The 12,739-nt window shown below is 43.3% G+C and overlaps 3 protein-coding genes across 5 annotated transcripts; 1 reads left to right on the forward strand and 2 right to left on the reverse strand.

Moving 5' to 3' along the window:
• Nucleotides 1–3: 3 nt before the first annotated feature.
• Nucleotides 4–4,780, reverse strand: LOC143345389 (uncharacterized). Its single transcript, XM_076772464.1, has 4 exons — nt 4,699–4,780; nt 2,899–3,193; nt 1,396–2,154; nt 4–655 (listed from the first exon to the last, which is right to left on the reverse strand). Exons 1-4 carry the CDS (start codon nt 4,708–4,710, stop codon nt 396–398), a joined length of 1,326 nt encoding a protein of 441 aa, XP_076628579.1. The 5' UTR covers nt 4,711–4,780; the 3' UTR covers nt 4–395.
• Nucleotides 4,781–7,111: 2,331 nt separating this feature from the next.
• On the forward strand, nt 7,112–8,770 carry Apd-2 (apidermin 2). Of its 3 annotated transcripts, none has more exons than XM_076772348.1 (3): nt 7,112–7,266; nt 7,406–7,574; nt 8,488–8,770. In XM_076772348.1, exons 1-3 carry the CDS (start codon nt 7,255–7,257, stop codon nt 8,532–8,534), a joined length of 228 nt encoding a protein of 75 aa, XP_076628463.1. In that variant the 5' UTR covers nt 7,112–7,254; the 3' UTR covers nt 8,535–8,770. The 3 variants fall into 3 exon arrangements, with proteins under 3 accessions (XP_076628463.1, XP_076628464.1, XP_076628465.1); XM_076772349.1 differs by having other exon boundaries at nt 8,491–8,770; XM_076772350.1 differs by having other exon boundaries at nt 8,494–8,770.
• Nucleotides 8,771–10,593: 1,823 nt separating this feature from the next.
• Nucleotides 10,594–12,511, reverse strand: Apd-1 (apidermin 1). The gene is made up of 3 exons (XM_076772551.1): nt 12,477–12,511; nt 11,469–11,694; nt 10,594–10,999 (listed from the first exon to the last, which is right to left on the reverse strand). The coding sequence occupies exons 1-3, from the start codon at nt 12,486–12,488 to the stop codon at nt 10,917–10,919; spliced, it is 321 nt and encodes a 106-aa protein (XP_076628666.1). The 5' UTR covers nt 12,489–12,511; the 3' UTR covers nt 10,594–10,916.
• Nucleotides 12,512–12,739: the final 228 nt, after the last annotated feature.

The raw sequence follows: 12,739 nt of genomic DNA on the forward strand, positions 1-12,739 counted from the left end.
TGCTCTCACCGTTTATTGAAAACAGTCAACGCGACAAAGGCGTTTGATGTCTCGCGATGTAAAAATGTCCGTCATTGTGTTGAACAGTCATTTGCACGAAAGCAACGAGCTGCCATCAATGCCAACGACTATACGGAGGCGTGTTCTGGTCGTCCTTGCACAACTTTTCCCTTCCTTGTTTCGTATCGGCGCGATCGCCAACGCAATGTCAACGAACGCGGTCCTTTTCTCGCCACGGTAGCCAAGATCAACGTTCGACCAACTGAAACTCTCTTTCGAAAGGACGGTTGGCTAGCCCCAGCAGCTTCGTAAATCAGCCCAGTCCCGCGACGAAACGGTTTTTCACCTCGCGAGAACACCGAACGAACAAACAGCCGTCCGAGCTTTCAGAACGGTTAGAACGGCGCCTGGTAGAACAACGTACTGGCGGCGGCGGCGGCGGAAATGGTACCCGAGGGCCCGGAAACGACCGTCGAGGGAACCGCTGGCGCTGATACGACAACGTTACTTAAGGGTGCCTCGCCGACTGCGATTGCAGCACCAGTCGTAGTCAAATTAACCTTAGCAGAGGCGGTAACTGCGGAATTCCCAGGATTCCGCGTCGTCAGGGCCGAGTTGGACGATGAAACCTCCGCCCCCGTTGATTCTGTTGCATCTGGAAACAGAGCCGGGTAAATACCTGACGCGCAGGGTAATTGTTTGCAATTACAGAAAATTTCCGCTTTTCAATTAAGATGGTCGTTTGCTTTTCGTAATTTTACAATTCTGCAGCCACGATGTATTTCGTTGAAATGATATACATTTGAACCATCTTTTGTGGCCTTCTTCGGACGTTCCTCCGAATCTGATTCGGTATAATAAGTTTTATATTTTTCTTCCGACAGTATGAAACGTCAGCACGATTCAAAATCACAAATTGTTGAGACCAACAATTAACGTGTTTGTTACTCCGAATCGTATTTACACGATACCCTCAAAATTTGCTCGGCTCGTAAATACTGTAATCTACTTCGAAACGTACGATTGATCGCGGAGGCAATCGTTTCTTTTCTTTCGCTTGCACATGCAACGGAAATTCCCCTCCTCGTGGTTCTGGAGTCGTGGGTGCAGTTTGATAAACGATGCTTTTTATGGATCCTCGCAAAAAGTAGTCTAACGACGCTAAATCTGGTGAACTTACCGGCCATTACGTTGGTCCACTACGTCCGTACCATTTATTCAGAAATTGTGCATCGTATGTTCCCCCTGTGATTTTGATTCGTGCATGGTCGCGTCTTTTCGCATAATTTCATATTGTCGAAGCAAAAATATAACAAAAATTTCACCCTATCAGGCAATTAGGTATTAATTTTTGTAAAATCGCAGAATGAAAAGTAACAGGTGATAGCGGTTTACCTGTTGCGAGAACACGTCGTTTGATCAATTCTTCCACGGTTAGGATGTCGGAAGCTGCAGATGCAGTTAAACTGACAGAACTGCTTGCAGTCGAAGCTACGCTGGCGGAACTGCTAGCACTCGAAGCAGTTGCTGCAGAGTTGCTAACAGTTGAAGCTGTGTCCGCGGAACTGTTGATACTCGAAGCTGTTGCAGCAGAGTTGGTAACAGTCGAAGTTGTATCCGTGGAACTGCTGATACTCGAAGTTGTAGCAGAATTGCTAACACTCGAAGTTGTCGCGGCAGAATTGCTGACGGTCGAAGATGTGCCAGCAGAATTGTTGGTAGTCGAAGTTACGCTGACAGAACTGTTAGCGGACGAAGCTACACTGACAATGCTGTTGGCAGTCGAGTCTGCGATCGCCAATGGCGTAACTGTTGGAACGCTGATCGTTGGCACCGGTGGAGCAGTCGGGCCAACGATGATTATGGGCCCAGTGGAGGGACCTATTACAGCCTTCGCTGATGCTACTCCTATTGTTTCGCTGATTGCCGTCGCGTTCGCCGACGCTCCCGCGACCGATGATTCTTCTGTATTTTCGATTGCGACCGCCAATGCTGACGATGCAACAGCCTCGTTCTTTGTTTCCGCTTGGGCTGACGCTGCATTATCAACGCTGGCAACGGAATTGTCGGAAGGAGCGACGAGAGTTACCGGACCCGCAGAGGCTCCCTTAATGAGCACCGAATCTTCGGATGCACCTGGTGCATCGCTGCCTCCTGAAAAGAAAATCGAAACTTCTTTTCCCAGTTCGATAATGTTAATTTCACGGGTTTCAAATTCCATACTCAAAGTTCCCAAACTCGTGAACGTTATTCGCTAGCAATTTGCATTGAATTTTATGGCTGTAACGATACGAACATGTACCCTAATTAAAAGGAAACATGCATTTTAGTGTAACCGTCGAAGCAACGAGTTTCGATAAAAATATGTGCCATTAAGGTTCGTAAATCTAGCGTTAAAATCAAACCAGAACTAACTGGAAATAATGAAAATCCAATATTCTATCCTGTTCTCAAGTTATAGCCATGTTTCCAGTTACTTTCGCTTTCCACGAAGATAACTGTGCATTACTCGTACATAGTTAAAACTCAGGAAGAAGATCGAACGAGGATACATATTTGTACAAATATTTTTTATCGCTATATATGTCCGCGATTCACTGATAAATTATAGAGCACGTTACGCAGTCTCCATAAATTTATGAATGAACTAAATCCATAGTTCATCGAGAAAACGCGATAAATTTCTCGGTTTACGCGTCTCGTAAAATGTATATGAGGCAATAGATTTCTATATACTGTGCTACCTTCGGTTACGCAACCGAAAATGGACCCGCGAATGGAGTCATAAAGTTTCGAGTTGGGTTCGAAGCGTTCTTAGACGCTCGATCGTTTATTTCTTTCGCGTTGGAACCTTCAAATTTCGGAGTTTCCAAACTACGATACGCCGAGATTGCTCACTTCCTGTTGGCGGTAGGGTGTTCTCGATCGCGTCGAGCGGGCTTCCGGGCGACAGAATGGTGGTCACAGGTCCGCTGGACGATCCTTCGACAATGGTGGTTCCAGTCACAGGACCAGCGACGATGGTCGGGCAATCTTTTTCTATTTCCGGCGGCAGTAGGCTCGTTGCAGGTGCCAGTCCATAAACTGGTGCTAGGAACAGAGGCGCTGCCGATTGCCCGACGCCCACTATTTCACGATAAGGCCAGCCGCTGGCGCAAACGGATGTCAGGAGAATCGATGCCGCTAACTGTAGCTGAAAACGGATAAGGTGTGATTTATTAAGACGAGCGTCACGAGCCGCGACGCGTTATCTGCGCAGGTAAACGTGGGACGGCGTCCCTGGGACCAGCGACACAATTGTTGGAATGTTTTCTCGCAATCACGACCATAAATATCTCCTATTAACCGATGTTTACTGCGACTACTGCTCTAATCGAACATTGTTGTTCTTTATCGCTTGTCGCCTGTGGGCGATATATTCCAACTTGAGCCGCGTTCGTACGGTCTGGATGAGGTTCTATAGCGGTTTTGGCGATACGATAGGACTCCATTTATTCGAGCGAATATTTTCGTCGGTACCCGATTTAGCGAACTTCTATTATTCGAACTAACGTCAAGCGTCAAGTTATGAATAGCGAATATTGCGATAATGAAAATTCAATTGTTAAATGGTTGAAAGCACGTCCAATACCGACGTTCCAGAGTCGAGAAAGTTATTTGCGGTAATGAGTTTTGTTAGTTCTTCGACCGCGTGACTAAACGCTTAATTTGGACAAGCGACGGCAATTAATACGCGCGGATGATTAAGTTGCGTCAACTCTATCGGGTGTAACTCGGTCAGTTGGAGTCTAACCGACGCAATTTATCGTTACGAGCTGCGACAACGTTTTAGGTGATTCCAGAACAATATCCGGCACGCATCCGTCTCATCCTACGGTCGCGGATAGAGTCGCACGCACCATGAATTTGCATAACTCGATTCCCTGCAGACGTGCCGTGCATGAACACGTCATCACCATCGCGGTTACGTGCCAGCACGTGGACAGCATTTGGTCAAACATTTTGCGACCAGCACTCGTGCTTCTTCAAAGGAGGAAGCTCTTTAGATCGACCACCGACGATCCTGTCTGATCGAGAAATCGGAATCGCTGAACCGTTTGATTCTCGATTCGATGGGACACGTTGGTCTTGGGATCGACAAATTCTGGAGAAAACGAAGAAAACGAAGCTCTTCGAAGGCACCATTGGAACCTTCCAAAAATAAAATTGCAAGCCATGGGTTCGCCCGTTTTCGGTTCACAGGTCAAAAGAATCAGAGTTACGCTGAGCAAATACAGAAACTTTGCTTCTTTTTCCTGCGTATTTCGAAACATGGCTTCGCAAAAACTGAAAGTAATAACGTTAAATTACTCTTGGAACTCGATAGTGGACGGGCATTGAAAGAAAATAAGATTTTCTGAAACGGTCGGGGTAGTTATACGCTTTGAGTGAAATCGATGCGCTACTCGTCTTAATCAAAGTTACAGAACGCGGCCATACGTTTCAATTATTCGACTGCCTAGGAGCACCGTGGTTCTCTATATATCAGGGGACATTGATCAGAGATAGCGAGCCGCTCATATTTCACGGGGGGCACGAAAGTGCATTACGAGCCAACAGATTAAAGTTTTCTCATCAGGAACGGTGCGCGGATTCTCTTTTCGTAACAATCTCTCCTTCGACCCGCCCGATGAGCCGCGATAAAGTTTTTCCGCTTACCAGCAGCTTCATGGCTCCTTGTCTGCGTCGTCCTCTCCTATTATATTTCCCTCGGCGTTCTTCTACGCCCGGTCGTGCATTCGCGTCTGTTACTGATCCATTTCGAACCGGATTGAACCGTTATATACTCCATTACGCGTAGCCTCCCGTGATGAGTAAGGAAAAAAGGTCACCGCGCCCCGTTTCCTCGATCAGGACACGGTCTCCCAGGAATTCCACGCGATGGAAAACAGAACAAAGACTGAGCACTCGGAAAACGGCGCAGCGGGACTATTATACGGATTGGACGGGGGATAGTTTAGTCCGAGAAATCGAAGAATATTTTAAGTAGGATGAGCGTTGTTCCCGGGAATTTCTAAAGCCGATTATAGAGTAATTCTTGTTTGCAAACACGATATTTTATATCTATTGAAACTGATTATCTTCTATATATGTGTTTCTCGATCCTTCCATGTTGTAAGTAAGTAGCTGTCTGAATATTAGACGTACGCTAGTAAATGCCTACATCTGTGACTAGGGGTAGAAAAATAGCAGTGGCAATTTAGGGCAATTTCAGAAACGTGTAATGCCTAGAGGCCTGATTGCCTTCGTTCAACATGCAGGCTTTCCAGAGACTTTGCCAAAGAGTCCCTTGTCTTGAGGGAAGTAGGGGTCCAAATGCTGGGGGAGTTGTATTAGTGCTTGGCAACAAAGGGACCCAAGAGAAAACATCCTTATGTCAATTAAAGTCTGGAGGGTCTCCAGTACCCGTTCCTTTATGACGCGAATAACGAAGAGTTAGTTACTCCGACTCCAATAACCTCCTGGCGCACCAAAGGGTGGAACACGTTCATAGCCTTCGGGCGAGGGAGGTTGTACGTCTCTAACTTGAATACTCCTGACATTCGTTAACTTTTTAACTCGTTTTAACACAAGAATTGAAGCAGCTATTCGACCGTTTTAAAATTATTTGGTCGAAGAGCACAGTGGCGGTTTAACGCGTTAAGTTGGTGCGAATAATCAATAAGCAGTGAATCAATTCCCGTATAATCGGTGTCTGGATCATCAATTTACGGATAATCGACGCCCTATTGTACGTGGTAATCTTAGGTATTTGGTCATCGTGGAGTGATTTATAGGCAGCTGCCATTTTCGACTATTGGACGTAAGGAGGAGGCTCTCGATGATCTGGCCTAACACAACTGATGCAGCAGCGTACTAAGAAACTTCCACTCAAGCTCGATGAAGCGGTAGGGGTTGATTTTGTTGCCCTAAGAATATCTAGAACTGGGATCAACTCAATCGATGCCCTTTTGTGTGATACGAATTAATCTTCACATCTATAAATTGCACTTTTACAACAAAAACAGCTGCCAATTACTAACGAAATAACCATTATGAGAAATTATGATCATTGGCATTATTGTTGACCTTCAACCATGGAAAAATATGTACAATCCATTGAATGAGATTCAAGATGCAGACGTTCTCGAAGATAACACATTAGAAGTCTAATGTCTGAGTAGATTAAGTAACACTCCCACCAGACAAATCCAACTTCCATGCATACACTTATCGTCGGAAAATGGTTGCCTCAAGGAAACGTATGCCGCACCGGTCGTACGATCGCCATTTATGACAGACAAAGGACATCCAACGACAAAGAGATTCGAAAACTAACCTCTGGAACTTCGAACAGCGTCTTCTTCGAGTTTCGTAGCTTTGAAAGATGAGCGACGAACACAGTTTTCCGAGCAAAACAAGATCGAATCGAAAACCTTGAAAACAGAAAGTTCAAAATAACCACCTGAACCAGTTGGCCAGCTAAACAGTATTATTCATCGTGGTCGAGAAAATAAATAATATCCGACGAAAAAAATGGCGAATTGGGGGTAAAAAAATGGGTGCATTGGAAGCGCGCGTGGACACGGGCAATTGCTCACCTATGTTGTAACGCTCAACTGGATTTTCAAGGCAGCGTTTCCTGCCTGGCTGTATCTCGATCGATACATTTTAGCTATCGGTCGCGGCGTATTCAAGGCCGTCTCACGCAGAATTGAAAGTCGATTTCGCAATACCCGTCGCGCATTGCATCTTATAGTCGAACCCTAAATTGTGACGGCCGGTCGATTCTTTCCTCCCTCCCTCCCTCGGTTCACGATCAACGTTGCAGGTCCAACACAACGACCGATCGGGGATGGGAAAAAATCTACGCCGGTAAAATATGCAAATACCAATGACCCCGTTCCGTCGACGCTGAAAACTTCTGCAACATTCGCGCGGCATTGCGTGCACCAGTCAGCGCCATCGAGATTTCTGATGCAACACCGCCACTGTGCGAGTTCATCGTTTTAGATCGCTGTCTTGATTTACGGATTCAAGTCCCCGACCACGCCCGCTCAGCAACAACGCCGACAACCTGGACACGCGTACGTACGGGGTGGATGACGTACGCCGTGCCAGACCGCGCGGGTAGGAAAATAAGAGTATAAAAGACAAAGTTGAAGCTTGGATTTTCATCAGTCGCTTGCACATTCGAGTTAGAAGAAGCTTAAGCAACCCAACCCAACCAACAAAATGAAATTCTTGGTAAGAGCAATCTGCAGTCTCATACGTTGGCCGAAGCTGACAGCGAGGAACGATCGTTCTTTCGATCCTCGAGGGACGCTTGACGAGTTCGAAGGGACCGTTTAGAAGATTCTTAACGCGTTCCTTTGGTCTTCCGTAGGTGATCCTTTTCGCTATCGTCGCCATCGTCGCGGCTTTCCCTGAACAGGAACGAGAACGTCGTGGAATCCTCGCGGCGCCCGCTCTGGCCGCCCCGTGGGTCGCTGGACCCAAACTCGCGGCTGCTCCCGCGATCGCCGTTGCCGCTGCCCCCAAACTTCTCGCGGCGCGTAAGTAAACTACAATTTCCGAGAAAATTGTCTATTGTTTTGGTTTTATCCAGCGCAATAATTTTAATAGTTGCTTTGTCAATATCTGTTCAGTTAGAGTAAATTATCTTTAAAAATTAGAAAATTGTAGTACCACCTTACGATCGAAGTAACCAAAACGTATACGGTAATTTATAATTGTTTTCGAAGTTGTTATCGCACTCGAAGAGGACTTAAGACGTCCTGTTAATACAAAGTTAACTTAATGTATTTTACAAACAAAAGAGAGATCTGATTAGTTAATTAGAATTGCTTCTTCCAATCAAGTGTTTTCACATTTCCTACGACGGATGACGAGACAATAAGTTTTATTCCTCCGAGTAAGAAAGTCTCTTCTGGATTTTCCTTCGAAATTGTGTCTCATGTTTGAGAAATACCAAAGGAAATTTCTCTCCTTCGATCGTGAACAGCGATGTCGAGTGGAAACTCATCTATATTGAGACTTAACTCGTTCTACGGGAAAGATAGATGAAACTCGACGTCTGGAGGTTCTGACATTGCTGTTTACGATCGAATGATAGAAGCTCTATTTACTTCAAGATCGGTCGAATCAAGCAATTTCTTATAAAACGTTTTTGGTCCAATCCTTTTGGTTATCATTAGCAGTCGCGAGTATGTTTGCAAAGAGTCTATAACGCTGTATGAGCCTCTAAAAGTTAACGAGGCCTAACTCTAAGCGTTTAATTCGAGTAGTGGCATACTTCTTGAACGATTTAACTTTCTGTGTTAAGTGATTGCAATATTTTCATTGATATAACAAATATCCAGGTATGTAAGTTGGTTCGTATTAAGGGCAATAACAAATGCAGCAAAAAAGAAAATAATTAATGATACTTTCGTCATAGACATGCTAACATAATTTCTTTATCTAAAGCAGCAGCCGTTGTAGCCGCTCCTGCGTGGGGACTCAAAGGATGGTAAATTCTACTAAAAAACTGGCGAAACTGGACCTGAAGTATTACGAGGAAGCTTGACGATGAGAAAACTCTCATTGCGCTAAATTCGAATTCGACGACTGACGGCACCCAACCACCCCTTTCTGGCAACAATTCCGTTCGAACCCCCACAATTGGCACGATGGAAAAGTACACGTCCCCCCTTTCCCTCTAGTAATTTAAATTGTAACATCAGATAATAAACTTATTTTAAAACTTAAACCACAATGTCTTCCATACGAAATTACCAACATTTTTCTAATCGAACGATATGCTTGTGTATAATATTGATAACTAACTCTTCAAGTAATTTTATGCGGTGAAATATGTCCTCGAGTCTTGGATTTAATATTTCAAAAGTACACAGTTAATGTGATTTTCTCGAATTGACATTTCTTAAACTGGCGAACATAATATCTCAAGAATTAATAAATCTATAGTCTTGAAATTTTAATTATATTGTCAGTAAACATCTAGTAAAAGTCTTAATTCATTCATTTATAACGTATAGCGGAATAGAAACATGTTTTTTGTTTCAGTTTGTCAAACCAAAAATATGATATTTGTCGAGATTTTGCTTCTTATTTAAAATATTATTTCAAAGTGTCGCTTTGCTACACCGCACGATTCAAGCATAGAATAATCGGACCTGTCGCTAATGTAGCGATTTACAAATGAATTAATTAACATCCATAAGATTCCAATCGATTACCGTATGTGTTAATATATTTAAAGTAACGAATGTCTTCGATCAGATTGAGGCTCCTAATGCATACATTATGTATTTTTTGTGTGCATGTTTAGTAATAATAACGTGTTCCGTATATAAATATTCAGACACTATGACTTAACGATTAATTACAAATGTGCACAGTCGATGTGTAGCTTATCGCAATGTCTGTTTACGGAGTCTCGATGAAAATCTATTTACAGAAAGCTTGATCAGATTTACAGCACGTGAGAAGTAATCAATGTTAGATCGCAGTTACTTATGCTCTACATTTCAATTCCAATAACAATTAACAACCGACCTGTTTTGTCGCAAAGTTCAGTTTTAAATTACAATAAAATTACTCAGAAAGAGGGAAATCTTCTGTTAAAATAATATTAATCCTAAATAGCCACGCACGTTCTGATCATTAAACATAAATAATTCAATAATAATGGGGGTTGATGAATAAAAAAACATATAGTAATTACATTAGCAAATTTCGCTTTATTTACTTTTTTGCTAGTTCCTTGTCGGCGAATCTTTTGTAATTTAATGAATACAAAAAATGTATCATATGTACCTATGGGCGAAGCGGTACGAGCACATTATTATTACAATGATCATTAAAGATTAAGTTACAAATATTTCGCGGAGAATATATTCTGTAAAACAATATTATTATTATATGGAAATTGTTTACTTTAGTTTAATCAGATTTCCATGCATGTTATAACAGGCATTGCATACTATCGTAATATTTTAGTATTGTAATATATTTCTTAACAAAGAAATCACTCGAAGTTACTGAAAATCAGCTAATATATTTTTCCTTGATTAATGGGAGGAGCCGAAGTTCTTGTAGCTCCCCTTCCTTGTATCCATCACTAACTGTATGTCTATCGAGGCTTGTCGAAGCAACAAGTGCAATTATTATTAGCCAATATATCCACTTGAAACGAGCACTGCATCCCACAATTCCCACCGCGATCGGAACCTGTCCGACTCGCGAACGGCTCCGATTTACCAGCGTTGGCGGAACAGATTGTTGTGTCTCGATCGCAGTTGGCCCCCTTCTTGGCGTTGGAAAACCGCAAAAAATCCATTATTTTCACTATCCTTTCATTGGTCTGCGCCAATAGGCCGCTCAACAGGCGCAGTGCGCTTAACAATCTAAAGTAATTAAAAACTGAAACGACTGGTCTCACGAGGACAACGAGAACACGGCAACTTTTATGGCCGAATTAAGCGGTTTCAAACTCGAATCCGACGGGACAATCTTTCAGGATTAGGCGCGCGGATTAAAACTGAACGAAAACACTAGAGTACAGTGGAGCTTCATTTATTATAGTACAAAAAGCGTAATTGGGTTGCTTCATTTATTATCGTACAAAAGGGTAACACGGGTAGTTACAAAGAGGACATCCTACGAAAGAACCTCGAGGATACACGAACTCGTTGTCCGTGCGAATCGAAGTGTACGATCGTCGGTCCTGAGTCATGGACCCCGAATAATCATGTGCTCTCGATGGTGGTGAGCATTGGTCGATGTCTCGAGGATGGAGGTCTGGTGGTAAGCCGCTTGAGAGTTGATGGGAGATCGTTCGAGTTGTTGTAAAGCTCTCCGGTGGGGGGGCCAAGTCCTGAGTATTTCGATGTTTACCAGAGTCCCACGACTCCGTTCCATGCTCCGTGTCCTGGAGCCACAACCGTTCCAGCGGGACCAGCGACGACCGCGGATCCTTCGAACCGAACATTCATTTATTATTTCTGTTTTCATTTACAGGGCACGTCTGCAATCGTGGCACAACCGATCAAGGGATGATTCATTGTGAAATAATAGATAGAAGACTTTTGGTGGAAAATTAGATTAGTGAGAATCCGATGAGAGAAACAAAAATTGTTTTCTATCGAGAATCGATAATATCAGAATTGGATCAGTTGATAATAATAGAATCCACGAGGCATTGCAACAAGACAAGGATTTAAAGTTGAGCTATTAGCAGTGACACGCAAGACATAATTATGGAAAAATACCAGTCTGCGAAGTGTTGATAATTCCAGTCTAGAATTATTCTGCAATCGACGCGAATCTCATCATAGCTGATGTTATCGGTCGATTGCTTGGGCAACTTGTCAGGTTATCGTAATCATGGAAAATCCAATGCTAATTCTAAGCAGAACTAGTTATAGTAGATAAGATAAAGTTACCTGCAGCCGGTCCAACGACTGCAGCTGATGGTCCGACAGGCCCAACGACGGCTGCGGATCCAGCGACAGGGCCGACAACTGCAGCTGCAGGAGCTACTGGACCTGCCACAGCTACGCCTGGTACCACACCGCCGAGGACCACGGCTCCATTGTGACCCCAACCGAGCGAACGACGTTCGCGTTCTGGGTTGGCGGCTGCGATGGCCAAAGCGGCTACGAGGACGATCTGAAAAAACCATTGCAACCGTCATATTATATGAGATCAAAGTCGCAATTTTACAGTATTTTTAGTTTATATTTCAATGAGAACGATATTAGTGTAGTTTGAAGATTAATTAGTAAATGCTGTTATAAGGGTTGAAACGTTCTTTATTAGAGAACTGAATCTTTCTATAAAACTGTTTCAAACTGCTCTTAAAGGACGATGCTGTCATCGTCGTTATTAAATATTAATATAGTAGCGCTGCTGACACTCTTCATTAAATATTAATAATGGTCCGTTTGACAGTCATTATTAATATTAAAAATAGTTTATGAAAGACAAGAATTACCGCAGAATTGGACGAAATGTGAACACATTTATCACGATAAGATAACACGTGACCACACTGTAATTTCACTGTGACCGCACGGTAATTACTGTCTGATTGCAGTAGTATTAGAACTATCTAATATTGTGCAATTACTGCGTGATTACAGTACAATTACAGAGTGATCTTATTTATTTTCCAGTTCAATTACCGTAATATTATCGAAAGAATATATCAGTGTACATCGTCACAGTTGAAATTAATCAATACAAAAGGGGGTTAATCATTCGATCATTTACCCCGAGTAAAGGAAAAGCACATTTATCATAGAATCTAGTACAAATTTACGTGCTTTCGTGTTCCTTCAACAACAAAAGTATAGTATTCCGACAAAATCCAATTTCAGAAACGTCGATGATAAACAAGAGTCACGAAACTTCGTACGCTTATTCTTCGGACTGCGTGGACGATAACTCACCAAGAACTTCATGATGATGCTTGTCTTAGTCTTCAGCTGGCTGTGACTGATACCTAATCCTCCCGGAGCGATGGTTTATATACCAGATCGGTGACAATGAAAAACGGCGACGATGCAGCCTTCAACCCCGCATGAAAGTGGGAATAACAAACGAGCCAGGGTGCGGTCACCGATGGACGGGATTAGAGTAGGCGACACAAGTTCCGGGTCCAGCGTCATGGCCAGGAGCTGTTATCACGTTGGGACGTGTATCAACCTCGAAT

Source organism: Colletes latitarsis, chromosome 9 (assembly GCF_051014445.1).
Source record: "Colletes latitarsis isolate SP2378_abdomen chromosome 9, iyColLati1, whole genome shotgun sequence".
NCBI classification, from domain to species: Eukaryota; Metazoa; Arthropoda; class Insecta; order Hymenoptera; family Colletidae; genus Colletes; species Colletes latitarsis.